Source organism: Amblyomma americanum, chromosome 1 (genome assembly GCF_052857255.1).
Source record: "Amblyomma americanum isolate KBUSLIRL-KWMA chromosome 1, ASM5285725v1, whole genome shotgun sequence".
Taxonomy (NCBI): domain Eukaryota; kingdom Metazoa; phylum Arthropoda; class Arachnida; order Ixodida; family Ixodidae; genus Amblyomma; species Amblyomma americanum.
Window position 1 is genome coordinate 173,143,187 of NC_135497.1, and position 18,196 is coordinate 173,161,382.

The 18,196-nt window shown below is 48.0% G+C and overlaps 1 protein-coding gene across 1 annotated transcript; it reads left to right on the plus strand.

The window, feature by feature from the left end:
• The first annotated feature begins 636 nt into the window (after nucleotides 1-636).
• Nucleotides 637-16,233, plus strand: LOC144093609 (uncharacterized). Its single transcript, XM_077627173.1, has 5 exons — nucleotides 637-754; nucleotides 1,552-1,677; nucleotides 4,771-4,947; nucleotides 10,149-10,253; nucleotides 16,160-16,233. Exons 1-5 carry the CDS (start codon nucleotides 683-685, stop codon nucleotides 16,220-16,222), a joined length of 543 nt encoding a protein of 180 aa, XP_077483299.1. The 5' UTR covers nucleotides 637-682; the 3' UTR covers nucleotides 16,223-16,233.
• Nucleotides 16,234-18,196: the final 1,963 nt, after the last annotated feature.

Consider the following 18,196-nt stretch of genomic DNA (forward strand, 5'->3'; position numbering starts at 1 on the left):
TGGGGGAATTAAAATGAAACATGGCATATTTCCAGTAGCGTAGCAGGCGACAGAGAGGGGGGGGGGGGGTTCAGTATAGGAAAAGGGGACCTGCATGCGCATTAGCCCAGGGCCCCCATTTTTCTTAATCCGGCCCAGGATACAGCTCAATCAAGCGAACTGCCGCGCATGACTAGCGAATAACATTCGTCTTTGTTCTTCCAGTGTTGGCGCTAACTCAGCACTGCCCTCCTCGTTGCCTTTCATCAATGCCAGCGACAAAGAGGCATATGCCAGATGATAGAGATTAAGTGCGTTCATTTGCTGCCGAAATAGGTTTCGAGCAACAGGCGCATCCGCAGGCTTCACATTCTACGCACCTCTTACCCTTCCTTCTTTTCCTTCTTCTCTTTCATCTGTTAAAGTTCGCCTTCCACCACCATGAGTCGCCTAGGAAACGTGTGGCAAGTTTTAATTGGGGCGGTCACTTGATATTATTTACCCTCATTATTCGGTTCGAAAACACAAATGCAGACGAAGAGTAAGGAAAGAGAGCCAGGTCACTTCACTCATCGTGCAATCAAGCGTCCATCTGCCTCGCACACATCCACGCGCTTTCAGCCTGCTATCAGCATCATCGCCCAGCGTGTTGAGCTCTGTCGGAAGAAGGCGTCCGTTCATCTGCCGACCACTGCCAACAGCCATGGCCACGGCACCGGCAACCTCCCCGTCGCACGCCCCCGCGCCGGAACCCCTGGCGCCTGCCGGCAAGGCGGTGAGGGAAATGCTCTACAAGCGCGCTTAAAAGTGCCGCAGGTCTCCTGCGCATGGGCGCACTCCTGCCAAGGAACAGAAAAGCAGCGAACGAATGCCCCAGCAAAGCTTTGGGCTTGCACTAAGCCGCCTCGCGTGACAGCATCGAAATGGGCTGCGTTACTACTTGATTTGATTTAGAGAGTTTAACGTCCCAAAGCGACTCAGGCTATGATGGACGCCGTAGTGAAGGGCTCCGGAAATTTCGACCACCTGGGGTTATTTAGCGTGCTCTCACGTCGCACAGTACACGGGCATCTAGAATTTCGCCTCCATTGAAATTCCACCGCCGCGGCCGGGATCGAACCCGCGTGTTTCGGGTCAGCAGCCGAGTGCCATAACCACTGAGCCACTGCGGTGGCTGGGCTGCGTTACTACTGTACCTTGAGAGAGACAAAAGGCACGCTGCTATATTTTGTGGTCATGTAGGGCTCACTTCTGTGCAAAGCTCGCCGATGATTCTGGATTGTGTCGGCACAATGTGTGCAGCGCAACGCGGGCAAGACCGGACACAGTAACAAACGTGCTGTATTGTATCCTTGTAACCTTGTACCTGCTTTGCGCCGCACACTGTAGTCCCGTCGAACCAACAAACCAGCACGTGCCTATCGTAATCGTACATAACTGCCATAAAATTGGCTGGCAGGTCACGTGCCCTGTTCTGTGAACAGTAGGACTTTCTTATCCCTGCTGCTCTAGATCCCTGTTGAGGGAACAGTGCGATGCTTAGCACTAGTCGCCGTTCCTTTACCCTCTCAGGCGGACGCTGCGGGAGGAGATGCAGGGGCGCAGGAGGGCGGTGCGGCCGATGACGTGCCGCAGCTCATTGAAGTCAATCCGCGCTACGTCACCACAGCGCAAGGCACGCTTACCTGTCTGGAGACAGTAAGTGCTCTGTCTGCATTGCAGTGCCCACATCACGATGCGCTGTAGTACGTCCCGAACCATTTGTGCAGCCTGCGATGGAAGTCTCATTGTATTGAAATGCTTCCCTGTATTGTTCAACTACACTCACGAGTTGTTCTTTATATCTGTAAGAACTACGGTTCATTTTGAACATTCGCGCGTCTTGCGCAATGGTTAGTTGGCAGAATGCAAAAAACATTATTTTGCCGACAGCACTCCCTATTCCGCGCTAAAATATCGCGCAGATATTGTATTCGGTGGAGGAATTCGTCAAGCGCCGCGTGTCGAGATATTACAGTCGCCTCCATAAGAATGCGGACCACGCTTCGGTAATCAAACACCTCCACGCTTTGCATGGAAAAACAGGATCGTACATAATACATGCGGGCAAATACCGCTGCTGCACTCGTGTACAGCCAAAAGAAACCATTCCTGTCCACTTAACGCATGAGGAGAGTTAAAGCGCACAGCATCGTCATCTGCATTATTTTGGCCACGGTTGTATGCTTGGCGCAGCGAAAATCGAAAGTACGTCATGTTAAGCAGGCTGGTCCTTGAGCGTGCACATAGGCCCACCGCATAAGGTCCATGGCTTATTCCCCTTCATTGTGAATGAACTAGGCAAACAATGACGCCAGGCATAGCGTGCAAGGAAACCAGTCTCAAAATGTTACCTGTGTGCTAGAATTCATGCAGAGATCCTGTAATCTACACACATGATCTTTTTTCAGACCCTAGTGATAATACAAGACAGCGCACTTAGAAACGAAACCTAACTGCTTAGTTAGGTTCATGCGCTATCAGCGTCAAATCAAACTAACCAGATATTTGAAACACGCGCTACAAGTGAGACCATGTTAAGAAGTGAAAGCTCAGTACCATCGCAAATTGATTTCACATCGAAGGTGCGAAGATCGTGCCTTAGATGCGCTAATCAAGCGCGTCTGTATTTTCTCTCCAGCAGCTAATATATTGGTGTTTTTGAGTTAACATTTCAGTTTTCTTCGCCTTTCATTTAACGCTGATGGTACCATTATGCGCGAGCAGTAGTAATGAATCTAGATCACTTGGACGAAGCGTCCAGAGAATAAAACGAGGAGGGCCTGCACATAAATCCTATCACACCTTGCCACAGCTCACCGAGGCTGTTGCCTTCGCATGTGGCTCTCCAAACCTGAACCTCCACCTTCCATCCGGTCATTCAGCGCTGTAGCATAACTTCGGTGTGTAAAAGGGCGCTCTGCATCTGCTCGGGCTCAGGGGTGGCATGTTCACGGACTAGTTGTTGCGATTCCGTTTGGGTGGGCCAACTTGAGCATTGGGATGATACGGACGTGTCTGTCCTCCTACGTCCGTGCTCCTGTGTTCAAGTCGACCCACCCAATCGGGACCAAGCATTTTTCTGGGGCCCATCAACTGGCACAAAGAGTCCATTGGCAGTCCGCAGAGTAAGAGGAAAGCGCCCGCGGTGCAGGGGAGGGGACCTTTCCTCATCTCTCTGGCTTATGCGCTGGGCTTGGAAACAAGTTTTTTTTTGTTAACTTGCAGCGCATCCCAACAGAGGGTAATTTTTCGATAGCATACGTAGGCCCTTGATGACTCTTCGGCAAGAATACGTCCACGTGCTCGAATTTTGAGAAAAGAAAAAATGAAAAAGAAAGGTGCTATATACGCTAGCTGCCAGGGCTTTACTGCTCTGCTCTAGATTGACATATATAACACGCACAGAAACAGTGTGGTCACTTTATTCACGCAGTGATGCATAGGCGCGTATTGAAGAAAATCAGATCGGACTTCATCTCAATGCAGTAAGTCCCACGTAATGGTATGCAGCACGCTTTAATTACAGGTATGCTGGGAAATTTTCATGTCATCTCTGTGCAAAACATGTCGTTTCGGTGATGGACGAAGCAGGTAATTTGTTATTCGCTTTCCCATGTCTGTCGGCGAGAGAAGCGTTAGATAGAAAGTGCAAATTATATTAAAAGCCTTCTGCTGAGTGCAGATTAGACGTTGAGAGTGCGACCATGCCAACATAGCATGACAATTCCTGCTCTTTGAACACTATATATATATAAATATATATATATATATATATATATATATATATATATATATATATATATATATATATATATATATATATATATATATATATATATATATATATATATATATATATATATATATATATATATATATATATATACGTTAAAGGAAATGAGGGGCCCGTTTGACAAATTTATGAAGGGAGCCAACAGTCACCGAAACCAAGGTGCATAGGGGAACGTTAATTTTTTTTTAATGTGTTATGTTTATCAGTGGGATAATAATACTTAGATTAATAAATCGCTTAAAGAAATTTACTTATAAAGCAGCAGAAAAAACAACCATGCCGCCGGTGGGATCCGAACCCACGACCTCCGAATATCGCGTCCGGTGCTCTTACCAATTGAGCTACGGCGACGGCTGTTCAATCTGCTGCTCTCGTGGGTATTTGTTTACTAGGTGTAAGCGAGCCTTGAGAGCTTAACGAGGGTCTCGGTTCTGGCAGTCTTGATGCCATAGGTAGCATAAGAGGGCTCTCGCACAGTTTCCGCCCTCGCCGTTAGATGACGTTCTACGTCACGCTCGCGGTATTACAGGACCTGCTACGTCCGCCGCTATGGTCGAGGGTGGCGCTGGTGAACACTCTCAAGGCTCGCTTACACCCAGTAAACATAAATACCCACGAGAGCAGCAGATTGAACAGCCGTCGCCTTGGTTTCAGTGACTGTTGGCTCCCTTCATATATATATATATATATATATATATATATATATATATATATATATATATATATATATATATATATATATATATATATAGAGAGAGAGAGAGAGAGAGAGAGAGAGAGAGTAACCCCTTTCCTTCCGATGCATCCACTGCGTACTGCACGCATTCGTTGGGTCGGAGCATGCCCTGGCTCCATCACACCACGTTCTCTGCAATCCTCAGTTATGTACAATCGCCGCAGTAAATGTACTGTGGGCCGGTTTGCTGAGTTCTGGGCGCGTTTATTGCGGCTCGCAGCTCGGCGCAGTTGCCGTCATGGTGATGTACCTGCTGATGTCGCACAGCATCACGTACCAGTGGTACGCCCACCTGGCCTTCCTGCTCGCCTTCACGTACTGCTTCAACAACACGCTCATCATCATCTCCGGCGTGGCTTCGCCCTGCACGCAGATGCACCTGCCCGAGACGCTGTTTGTTAGTATGCCCGCCTTCTTCACAACAGTACCGCGTCAGTGTTAGACCGGCCCGGGTGCCACCTGTCAGCCATCGCTGGTCTCAGTGATTCTTACGAAGTAGATTCCAGTGCTGTGCGAAGGTGTCCCTTATTGATGGAATCGCTGATGGCAGTTAGCAGTCGCCATGCAGTGAAACATGGCAGCATTCTTAATGCGAGCAATCGTTTTTCAGTCTATGTTAAGAATGCAGTCGCGACGATTGCATCGCACAGAAGTGTCGCAAAGATCATCCATTCGCGTCTCCCTATTGAATACGCGCTGCAGTGGCTCAACGGCGATCTCAAGGGCAGATTCAAAGAGTGGAGGACGGATCGGCATTTTTCCAATTCGCCTCCATGAAATGCGGCCGCCGCGTCTGTGATCGAACCCATGGTTAGCACCCGAACGATATAGCCACTGAGCAGCCGCGACTGCCTTCAAGAAATCCAAAAAGACATTTGCCTTATTAGTACGGGTGTGCGAATATTCCAATTTCTCGAACAGCGAATCGGATATCATCCTGTTCAATTCGCTGTACGAATCAAATAGTGCTTGTTTAAAATTATCCGTAAAGAATCGCATTTGTTAAGATTTCGAATAGATATCGAATAACTGGCACGAAGTCCGAGTTAGGCGCGCCAAATAGTTTTCCTCGGCAGCTATTTCAAAAACAGGACCCCCCCCCCCCCCCCCCTCCAACGCCGCAAAGCATGCCGCCGCGATCGGTCTCCGTGAAATGAAGGGTTCAGTGCCGCGACCCCGCCCATTCGTGTGGCGGCCTTCTTAATATGGCCTCTAGGACAGGGCCATGAGGCAGGGCTCAGGAAGGTTTAGCAAACTAGCAAACCCGGCCTTGATGCCCGATCTCGAAATCAATGACTTACACGTAGCTCTTGCCCCTCTTAATATACCAAGATGTCACGCTAGTTTATTCGCTGCCGGCTTAATTCATCATCATCATCATCAGCCTGACTACACCCGCTACAGGGCAAAGGCCTCTCCCATGTCTCTCAAATTAACCTGGTCCTTTGCAAGCTGCGCCCACCCTATGCCTGCGAACTTCTTAATCTCATCCGCCCACCTAGCATTCTGCCGCCCCCTGCTACGCTTGCCTTCTCTTGGAATCCATTCCGTTACCCTCAAGGACCAGAGGTTATCTTGCCTTCGCATTACGTGCCCTGCCAATGCCCATTTCTTCCTCTTGATTTCGACTAGGATGTCATTAACTCGCGTTTGTTCCCTCACCCACTCTGCTCGCTTCCGGTCTCTTAACGTTACGACTATCATTTTTCTTTCCATGGCTCGCTGCGTTGTCCTTAACTTAAGCTGAATCCTTTTCGTTAGCCTCCACGTTTCTGCTCCGTACCTCGCTTCCAATTGTGAACTGTTGTTCCCTTGCTAGGCTGTTGAACATTACTCTTGTTTTCTGCATGTTAATTTTTAGACCCACGGTTTTGCGCTGCCTGTATAATCATTGATCATGATTTGCAGTTCACCTCCTGAGTGACTCAGCAAGGCAATGTCATCAGTGAATCGCAGATTGTTTAGGTATCACGCATTAAATCTTATCCCCAAATGTTCCCTATTCAGGCCTAGGAATGCCTCCTGTAAACAGGCGGTGAATAGCATTGGCGAGATCGTGTCTCCTTGCCTGACGCCTTTCCTTATTGGAATTTTATTGCTGACTTTATGGGGGACTATGGTAGCTGTGCGATTGCTATATATATCTTCTAGTATTTTGTCATAAGGCTCTCTACACTCGGATTCCGCAATGCCTGTATGACTGCTGAGGTTTCCACTGAGTCGAATGATTTTTCGTAATCAGTGAAGGCTATATATAGGGGCTGGTTATATTCTGCGCATTTCTCTATCACCTGATAGATAGTGGGAATATAATCTATTGCAGAATATCATTTACGAAAGTCTGCCTGATCATTTGGTTGATTAAAGACTCAGGTTGCCCTGACACTATTAGCGATTACCTTAGAAAATACCTTGTAGGCAACGGATAGTAAGCTGATCGGTCTGTAATTTTTCAAGTCCTTGGCGTCTCCTTTCTTATGAATTACGATAATGTTTGCATTCTTCCAAGCAGCTGGTACGGCCGAGGTCATAAGGCATTGCGTATACAGGGTGGCTAGTTTCCTCCGTCCTTCAACAGACCTGCGGTTACCTGATCATCACCAGCTGTTTTTCCCCTTTGCATTGCTCCTAAGGCTTTCTTTACTTCCTCTTTCGTTACTGGCGGGATGACGCATTGCTGTATGCTACTGTCTCTGTCATTGATTACATTCACAACTGTATAGATTTATGTAGAACTCTTCGGCTACTTTAACTATCTTATCCATATTGGTAATGACATTGCCCTCCTTGTCTCTTAACGCATACATCTGATTTTTACCAATGCCTAGTTTCCTCTTCACCGCTTTCAGGCTACCTCCATCTTTTATAGCATGCTCGATCCTCCCCATATTGAACTTCCTTATGTCGGCTACCTTGCGCTTCTTTATTAACTTCGATAGCTCTGCTAGTTCTATCCTGTCTGTAGGGTTAAACGCCCTCATGCTTTGGCGTTTCTTTATCAGATCTTTCGTCTCCTGAGATACCTTGCCTGTATCCTGTCGAACCGTTCTACCGCCTACTTCTACTGCGCACTCCGTAATGATAGCTGTCAGATTATCGTTCATTTTATGGACATTAAGATCGTCTTCCTCAGTTAAGGCTCCATATCTGTTCTGAGGCGATATCTTGAATTCCTCTATTTTCCCTCTTATCGCTAACTCGTTAATGGACTTCTCCACTAGCTTCTTCCGTTCCCTCCTCAAGTCTAAGCTAATTCGAGACCTTACCATTCTGTGGTCGCTACAGCGCACCTTTCTGAGGACGTCCACATCCTGAACGATACCAAGTTGAGCGCATAGCATGAAGTCGATTTCATTTTTAGTCTCACCACTGGGGCTCTTCCGGGTCCACTTCCTGTTCTCTCGTTTGCAGAAGAAGGTATTCATGATCCGTAACTTATTTCTATTTGCGAATTCTACTAATAACTCTCCCCTGCTATTCCTAGAGCCTATCCCATAGTCGCCTAACACCTGGTCGCCAACCTGCTTCTTGCCCACCTTCGCATTGAGGTCGCCCATCAGTACAGTGCACTGTGATTTTACTTAGTTCGTTGCCGATTACACGTCCTCAGAAACTTCCAACGGTCTGGTCATCATGGTTGAATGTAGGCGCGTAGGCCTGCATCATCTCCAGCTTGTACCTCCTATTGAGCCTAATTTCGATAGCTGCCACTCTCTCGTTAGTACTATATATCCTGATTAGCGAGGAATCCCACACCTAGTTCTCGTCTATCCGCTAATCCGCGATAGCACAGTATGCGCCCGACTTTTAGTACTGCATACGCCTCACCTATCCTCCTAACTTCACTGAGCCCTATGACATCCTATTTAATGCCCGCTAGTTCCTCGAACAGCACTGCTAGGCTAGCCTCACTGGATAAGGTTCTAGCGTTGAGCGTTGCCAGGTTCAGATTCCAGTAGCGGCCTGTCCGGAGCCAGATATTCTTAGCACCCTCCGCTGCGTCACAGGTCTGACCGCCGCCCTGGTCAGTTGCTCCGCAGCCGCTGGGGACTGAGGGCCGAGGGTTAATTGGTTTGATCGTAGAAGGTTGTGGCCAAGTACTGCACCAGGGTGGCCAAATCCTGTTCCGGTGAAGCAGTGCGTTGTCGGTTCTGGTCACCGAGCTCAGGCCGCATCCCAGGCCTGGTTGTGCAGTTCCATCGACACGCGGAGTTTTTTTTTTTTTTTTGATCCGGTGGAGAATTGCGCGGCACCGGGATTCGAGCCCCGGTCCTCTTGCACGCGAGGCGGATTCTCTACCTTTACACCATCGCTGCGCTATTAATTACCAACATTACGGCTTAATTACCAACAGGTAATTTTCCTATACGCATGAGATGACGGGCACAAAGTTAATACAACGACTTCATGCTGCGTATCCCCTAGTGGAGATCAGTGTCGCATCTTTTGACAGCCATATAGCTATATTGCTATATCCCCGCGTGTTATAGCGCTGTACCGCAGCGCCGCCGGCAGCGCTCAGCTCTTTCGCACAAAAGTAGTTCTGCACTAATAATAGCGCAAATGGTGAATATTCGTAAAAATATTCGATTCGTATTCGATTCGGATGGCTACATTATTCACATTCGACTGAAAAAGTACGATTCACACATCCATACTTATTAGGTATATTGCGGCACGTTACTGCGTCACAACGTGTATAAACGGCATAATAAATGACAGAGTGACATACTTGGACATGAAGAAATCATGATCAAAAGTTTACGGGTCATGTGTTATTTCCACGCTGCCTTGCTACCTAGTCCGCTCACATTCGTTCCAGCCGATGGATCACCTCAGTGAACTGGTCCAATTGATCGAGCAGACCTACATTTTTTTTTTTCCCACGAAGCTGCATCCGCAGTCTTCTTGCGTGCGTGCGCGCGCTCTCTGTGTTGTGTACAGGGCGAGCAAAAGTGACGCCAGTGGGAGCGCCGAAATCGCACCAGGCGGCTGGCGCGGTGACGTGCTTTGCGAACACCCCTGGCACTCTTGTTATCGGCGTGCTTGCAACCACGGCGTCGAGCGTTGTTATGCGCCGCACCGGTGTCACCTGGCTTTTGCTAATCTTTTTTGCTCGCGCCTGTACGTGTCAACAGTATCCCGCGAGCGTCGAGCAAACAGCCGTACAGCGCTCTGTGACAAAGCGGAGCGGCGAAACAGGTTGCAAACGGGAAGCAGTTTGTGTGCATGTGCGTATTCTCGCCCGTATTCGCCGCCTCCTTTCGTCGTACGTCGCTGTAGTGCCGTTTGTTCGAAGCTCGTGTGTATCGTTGTAGAGAACTGGCCGGGTGTATGTCAAATTCAGTATTAGCTCTGTTGAAAAAGAAAAATACGGCACCACAACAACCAATCCAATTTAAAACCCTCATGACACGGGTCAACAGCCTCCCGAGGTCGATCAGTAATTATTTCGAGATATGGGATACATGAAAGAAATTCAGCAATGAACGGGTACCCAGAAGTGCAGGCAGGACTGAGCGATGGAAACTTACCGTGGGCTACGCAAAAGAGCAAAGCTCATCACAGGCACGAATATTTTCGCACTTTGTTTCGCAGTACTCGCTGTACCACTGCATGGCCGGCCTTCTGTACGTTATTGGAGGAGCCATATTCCACAACGTCCACAAGCACGACGATCTTCTTCTCAGGATCCCTGCTGGGGTGAGAGCCTGCAGGCTTGTTGTACGGGTTTCACTGCGGCTTAATTAAAAAGAAAAAAAATGGTGCGGAGGAGGAGGCATAGCTTGTGCATGCACTACTTTGATCAAAAGAGAACTTCACTCCCGCTCTGAGCTTCAATAGCGGTGCTGCTGACGAATCTGGAGATATTAATGTGATAAGTGCATTAGAAGCCTCATCACGGAAATAACACGGCGTAGTCATAAAGAAACATGACGTGGTTGGTAATAAAATTCGCTGATTGGTCGAGACGCTCACGACACCACAGTGTACCGTGACATGGCCGAGTGCTGAGTGGTCGACGGGGTGTGTGAACTCATAAAACCACAAAACAGGAATGAATTGACAGCTGCGCTGACAGGTGGAAGTTGGCAGGTGACAAGGCCCAGCCCTGACTGGTCGCCGGGGTGTGGGACGTCACAAGACCACGCGACATGGGCGAGTGCCGGTGGCTTGCTCGGCGGCAGTACACGCAGCTGCGCTTGGTTTTGTGCAGACGTATCTAGACAGGTTCGCGTTTGAGGTTGGAGTCGAGCCAGAATCAACACCACTTGTGTCTACCGTAGTGGAAAATTCCCGCAAATGGAGAGTGCGACCACGGAAGTATGCCGCTGAAGATGGAGTACTGGCGGCTGTACAGGCTCAGCAGCGAGTACCAGTGACGGAGGAGGCCGAGCGCACTTCAGACTTTAATGGTATCGCATTCTCCACACGTAATGTAATTAAGTGCCCCCTAATTTCTTAAATTTCAGCAACGCGCTTACTTTATTCGCAAAAATGACCTAATTGATCAATAATACAACCTTTGTCCGTAACGTTCCAGGACTGAGTTCATTAAAAAATGCGTTTAACATTGAAATCATTTGTGCAGCACCCCTTCGAAATAGTCTCCCTCGCAGTCTATACACAGCTTCCAACGCTTCTTGAGGTCTTGGAAACAGTTGGAAAACACTTCTTTTGGCAGGGCAGTCAGCTCCTTTGTCGTGGCGTCTTGAATGGCTTCCACGCTCTCCATCCAGCGACTTTTTAGAGCTCTCTTCACACGAGGAAACAGGAAAAAATCGCTCGGGGAGAGGTCAGGCGAGTATGGCGGATGGGAAGTACAGTAATGCTCTGCTTGGCGGGAAATTTTGTCACGCTAAGAGCAGTGTGCGGCCTTGCGTTATCGTAGAGAAGGCTCCATTGTCCAGATGCCCATAAGTCAGGGCGACGGCGTCGCTGTGCATCACGCATGTGTTGGAGCACGCGGATATAAAACTCCTGATTCACCGTCTGCCCTTGTGGGATGAACTCGTAGTGTATGACACCTCTGGCATCGAAAAAAACTATCAGCATCGTCGTTGTTTTGGTCGTCTGTCGCCGCGCCTTTCCCGACGCCGGAGAGCTTGTGGACCGCCATTCGGCGCTCTGCCCCTTTGTTTGAGGATCGTATTGAAAACACCATGTTTCATCTTCAGCAATGATTCGGTCGATGAACGCAGCATCCTTCTCTGCCTCGGAGAGCAAATCAGCGCTCACTGATGCCCGCCTGTCCTTCTGGTCCTGTGTGAGGGAGTGCGGCACAAGTCTGGCAGTCAGCTTTCGTTTCCCCAAGTTCTTACGCAAAATTTGGTGGCATGTTGTCTTACTAATGTCGAGAGCATCTCATAGCATGCGGACTGTAATGGTGCGGTCTTGCTGTACGATTTCCCTGATCCGAGCCGCGTTGTTTTCATTCCGTGATGTTGAAGGGCGCCCCTGCCTTGTGTCGTCTTCCACCGACGTTCTCCCCGAAACGAACCTCTGTGCCACTCAAAACTCGCGCCCGAGATGTCTCGTTGCCGTAAGCGTCATGAAGGAGCTCATACGTCTGTGTGGCTGTCTTGCCAAGCTTCACACAAGATTTTATGTTCAGACGCTGTTCGAGGTGGACGTCCATCTCTCCACATTCACTCACAGTAGAATGCGCAGACGACTAGTGACAACGTATTTTTTCTACGTGTAGTGCCATCTAGCGGCTGCCACAGCAATTAACATAAATAGCTCAGGTTAGCTCAAAAAGATGGCACTACACATACGCACCAACATTTGTTTTAGGTAATCATTTCTAGAGAATAAAATTAATCAGTCTCGAAACTTTACGGACAAAGCTTGCGGAAAAGGTGGAAAAGGAAAAAAGGTGCAAAGGTTGAACCTTTGTCATTTTACAGAGAAAATATGTACCGAATAGAGATGAGGGGCCTCTTTCTTTTGCTCACGGTTATATGTGCATGTATGTACATACAGTCGCGGACAGAACAATAAGGACCACGCTTCAGCGGTCAGAGTCCACTGACGCATTACCTAGCCAAAATTAATGGATGCTTAATGGATCGATATGCAAGTACAATTTACTTTTGCCCTTGCGCATAAAGGTAGCAAATACTTCTATTTCCGTCAAGCAACGCGGCAGAAGAGTTCAAGCGCTGACATATTACTCTGTTCACGACTGCAAATCCGTTGCAAAGGTTCACTCGGCAAGGCGCCCGTGACCGTAGTGTGAGCGTAGCTAAATGACCACAGAGTAGTCGCTGCAACTCGCTATTTTCGCTACCAATTACCGATTTCAAAGAATCATCATCATCAGCCTGACTACGACCACTGCAGGGCAAAGGCCTCTCCCGTATCTCTCCAATAATTCCTGTTCTTTGTCAGCCTGTGGTCACCCTATCCCCGCAAACTTCTCAAGCTCATCCGCCCATCTAAGCTCATCCGCCCATCCGCCCCCTGCTACGCTTTCCTTCTCCTGGAATCCAGTACGTTACTCTTAAAGACCAGCGGTTATCTTGTCTTCGCATTAAATGCTCTGCCCAAGCCCGTTTCTTCGTCTTGATTTCGACTAGGACGTCATGAACCCGCGTTTGTTCCATGGCCCACTCTGCCCTCTTCCTGTCTCCTAACGTTACACTTTCCATTTTCATTTCCATAGCTCGCTGCGTTGTCCTTAAGCTGAACCCTTTTCGTTATCCTCCAGGTTTGTGCCCCATAGGTGAGTACTGGTAAGATGCAGCTGCTGTATACTTTTCTCTTAACGGATATCGGTAAACTGCTATTCATGATCTGAGAGAATCTGCCATATGCGCTCCACCCCATTCTTATCCTTCTAGTCATTTCCCTCTCATGATCTGGATCAGCTATCACTACCTGCCCTAAGTATTCTTTACCACTTCCAGCACCTCGCTGCCAATAGTGAACTGCTGTTCCCTTGCTAGACTGTTGGACAGTACTTTGGTTTTCTGCACATTAATTTTTAGACCCAGCGTTCTGCTCTGCCTGTCTAACTCATTGATCATGATTTGCAATTCATCCCCTGAGTGACTTATTAAGACAATATCGTCAACGAATCGCAGATTTCTACGGTATCCTCCATGAACTCTTATCCTCAACTGTTCCCAATTCAGGCCTCTGAATACCTCCTGTAAACAGGCGGTGAATAGCATTGGCGAGATCGTGTCTCCGTCTCGCATCACACCCTTCCTTATTGGAATTTTATTGCTCACTTTACAGATGACTATGGTAGTTGTGCAGCCGTTATAGATATATTCCAGTATTTTTACATAAGGCTCTGCTGCACCCTGATTCCTCATTGCCTGCATGACTGCAGGTTTCGACAGAGTCAAATGCTTTCTCGTAACCTATATGAAGGCTATGTATACAGGGTGTTTTATCTAAGAATTTATACAATACTTAAAAATAGGCTTTTTAGTTGGAAGACCGCTTTTTTCGGCATAGTATTGTCAGCTGTGTATTACTTCATAATACAGCTAAGACGCGCTAACTAGCAGGCTGCTTAAATAATATTGAATAGTTAACTTTTAACTATTACATTTAGGGTTCTTAATCATTAAGGGGCGCGTAGCCCACCGTATACGTAACACCCATATCAGATTTTAGTTTTTCGAAAACGCAATTAACCTCGGAGCTGTGGTCCAACAAATTCTGGCTGTATTGCACCAAAGTACATGCGCTTTCGAGAAGCTTGCAGGTAAAGCAACCTTTCCAGTGCACGTAACCTGTCGAAATAGCCAAAATTTGTTGGACCACAGCTCCGAGGGAAACTGCGCTTAATAATAATAATAATAATAATTGGTTTTGGGGGAAAGGAAATGGCGCAGTATCTGTCTCATATATCGTTGGACACCTGAACAGCGCCGTAAGGGAAGGGATAAAGAAGGAAGTGAAAGAAGAAAGGAAGAAGAGGTGCCGTAGTGGAGGGCTCCGGAATAATTTCGACGACCTGGGGATCTTTAACGTGCACTGACATCGCACAGCACACGGGCGCCTTAGCGTTTTTACACCATAAAAACGCAGCCGCCGCGGTCGGGTTCGAACCCGGGAACTCCGGATCAGTAGTCGAGCGCCCTAACCACTGAGCCACCGCGGCGGGGCAACTGCGCTTTCGAAAAACTAAAAACTGAGATGGGTGTTACGTATACGGTGGGCTACACGCCTCGCAATAATAAATGAGCCTAAGAGTAATATTTAAAAAGTTAATTCAATATTAGTTAACCAGCCTGCTAGTTAGCGCGTATTAGCTGCATTTATATGTAGTGCACTGCTGATAATGCTATGCCGAAAAAAAAGCGCTCTTCTAACTCAAAAAACCTATTTTTAAAATTGTGTAAAGTCTTAGGTGAAACACCCTGCATATAGGGGTTGGTTATATTCTGCGCATTTCTTTATCCCCTGATATTTAAAGAACAGGCATTTCGCAATCGCTCACGAACCCGCGCGAACGAATTAACCAAGCCTCCTTTCACCAACAAAAGCGAGCGACCACACTCCTGCCAAGTTGTCCTGGGGAGTTTTGCAACAAGTGGAACGTGTTAATCCGTGTGTTTGTTTTGATGGTAAATGCACCACGCTGAGAAGACCGAGACGCGTACTACAAACGCCTTGGTCTATTTAGCTCGCTACCTCATGCTACTATTAATACAGCTACATGTAGCTACTAAACCATTTAAGGCGTTCCCACAGTACTCCCTGGGGCCGCGAAAGGTCTCACGCGAGCCTGCCAGCGATCGCATCGCCGAATACCGTACGGGCCGGAGAGGGGGCTCACTGAGAATTCCCGCGTTTACTTTTTTGCAGCTTATTTACAGCGGCCCTCTGACCGGAAGTTGGGAGGGGGGGGGGGGGGGAGCAGGCAACTCTTAAGTGGCTTTGCTGGCCAATGTGAATTCTGTACCTGGTCGGTGAGGGAGTGGTCGCTATCAAGAATGTGCCGTCCCTGTGCGACCACTTGATCCAGGTTCGGTCAATGTGGGCTTCGGGGAGTGCGCTGTTGTAGGGGGGAGGCGGTAATAATTCAAAGGTTCACGAACGCCACGATCGCTTCTGCAATGATATCTCAGCGGCTCCACAGCTGGTGCTCTAACACATCTTTTACGCGATAGCGCAAAAGCCTCATTTTACAGCGGTAGCTGTTGATACACAGGGCGAAACACCGGAGCTGCGCATGCTCCGGAAGCGCCTGCCAAAGCCGCGGTGACCAGCAAGACAAGAAATGAAGATATAATCCCCGTTCCATATGGAGTCAGGTGTTATCGCTAGACGTTGCAGCGCACGCCAGGCGTTCTAGACAAGCGTTTTGCCCTCCTTACGATGTTCTCCGTTTCAAGCGCCTTCTTATGTCCCTGAAGCATTAATGCGAGTAGCTTCAACAATAAAAATACAGCCGCTTCTGACTGACTAAGATTTCGAAGCGTATTAGCCTGTTTGGTATAAAGAAAAATGTATCAAGACAAGTCGGAGTTAAGACACATATACACTAAGATAAGTTAGAACGCCAAGACAACATTGCTACAAAAGAAATTAAAACTTGTCGTGCCTCATGTGAGTTTACCTGCCGTTTATTTCTTTACTTCCAGGTTATTCTGACCGGCGTCGGAGTCATCCATTGCTTTCACAGTCTTGTAAACTTCATCAAATGAACTCAGCAGCGTGTTAATTCGTTATTATTGTTAATTTCTTAATTTGTCTCTGAATATGCTTATTCCACTATATACACTACTTAAACGCTGCATTTCATCTGATATGACTGAAAATAAAGTGTGCATTTTTAAGCTCTTTGAAATCTTTGTACACTCTCTGCTTTGCTTACTGAATTGTACCATCACGACTTTTCTTAAAGCTGCTTGCTGCATCGCAACCGGTCAACTATGCGGAATTCTGCCCGTGATCCCAGTCGGTCTGCGACACGCGTTTGTTTTCGAGTCTCCCAAGCCCCACCGACCCGAAACACGTATACTGCGCCGTTTCCTAGAGGCCGATAAAAACTTGTGGGGTTTTAATAGGGGGATAAATACGCCCCCCCCCCCCCCCCCCGCCATTTAACCGCGGCAGTTAAAAGCCACCTGAACCCCAAACCGTGGTCGCGCGCCCTACCTAGCGCACGCCGACCACGGCAGGCCTTGCTCTGAGGGAACAAAGGAACGACACTCTCGCTGAAATAAACAGGCATTTATTGCTGCAACAGCAATTACACCGGCTAGCAACAAAACACGCTAAGGAGTCGAGGTCGTCCGATTCACCCTCAAGATTACGAGCAAATGTTCGCCAACGCTGGGGCAAGAGAAAACTCCGAAGTCAGACGGGACGAGATGCGGGAGAAAGTTCTCCCCGCAAATTCCTCGCCCTGCTGGCGAAGAGCCAAGTGCTCGTCGAACAGTCCGTACGCGCCGCGTTCTCCAGACGAAGAGAATGCGTCGTCTTCCCCCCACGCGCGCGCGAACCAGTCGCGCCGTCCGTGGCGCTCTTGTCGCTGCGACGCCGGCGCCCTCTCTTGTTAGCAACGGTGACTAACTAGGAATAGTCACGGCCACCTTTATCACGCGCGCGCGGCGTGGAATAGTCACGGAGTGCACCCCTCCTCAAGGCGAGGCTGCTGCATGCTGCATCGCGGGAAAGCAAACCAAAGGGGACGTCGTGGGGCACGGAGGAAGGTTTCTTGCTCCGTGTCGTGGGGGGTAGTCCCCACAAACTTTAAGCATATACAGGGTGTTTCACCTAAGATTTTACACAATACAAATAGTCTTTTTTAATTAGACGGGCGCTTTTTTCGGCTTAGTATTGTCAGCGGTGAAGTAAATCAGAATGCAGCTAAGACGTGCTAACAGCAGGCTGGTTAACTAATATTGAATAGCTACCTTTTTAACTAGTATAGTTAGGCTCCTTAATTATTGTAAAGTGTGTAGCCCGCCGTAAGTAATATCCACACCTGTCTTTAGAATTTCGAAAACGCGATTACCCTCGGCGCTTTGGCCGAACAAATTTTGGCCATTTCGACGAGTTGCGTGCACTGGAGGGGTTGCTTTGCATGCAAGCTTCTCGAAAACGCATGTATTTTGGCGCGATGCAGGCAAAATTTGTTGGGCCACTGCGCCGAGGGTAACCGCATTTCCAAAATTATAAAAACTGGGTATGGATATTACTTACGGTGGGCTGCACGCCTCTCAATAATTAAGGAGCCTAACGGCAATGGTCAAAAAGTGAACTATTCAATATTAGGTAACCCGCCTGCTAGTTAGCACGCTTTAGCCGTATTCTGATGCACTTCACCGCTGACAACGCTATGCCGAAAAAAAGCGTTCTTTTAAACTGAAAAAGCCTATTTTTTAAAATTGTGTAAAGTCTTTGGTGAAACACTTATATCGATGGCGAGCAAATGAAATTGTATATGCAATTTCACTTTTTCCATAAAATCTTTACCCGCGATCTCCTCGCTCACTCACCGTGGTTTATACACGCGACATGTTCTGCATGCGTTGCGAGCAATATGCGCGGACCAATGGTGGATCGGTACGAGAAGCTAAGCGGAATATGCTGAACACAAAATGTATAAACCTGCTTTTAGAATTCGACTGTGACTTTCATGATAATAATGTGCTGTATGAAGAGTAAAAACC

Bases quoted from the DNA above. Each gene is read 5' to 3' on its own strand.
- LOC144093609 (XM_077627173.1), top strand. From the start codon at position 683: ATGGCCACGGCACCGGCAACCTCCCCGTCGCACGCCCCCGCGCCGGAA. The intron at 1,678-4,770 runs GTAAGTGCTCTG...TGCGGCTCGCAG, and splicing joins CGCTTACCTGTCTGGAGACA to CTCGGCGCAGTTGCCGTCAT. The intron at 10,254-16,159 runs GTGAGAGCCTGC...CTTTACTTCCAG, and splicing joins TTCTCAGGATCCCTGCTGGG to GTTATTCTGACCGGCGTCGG.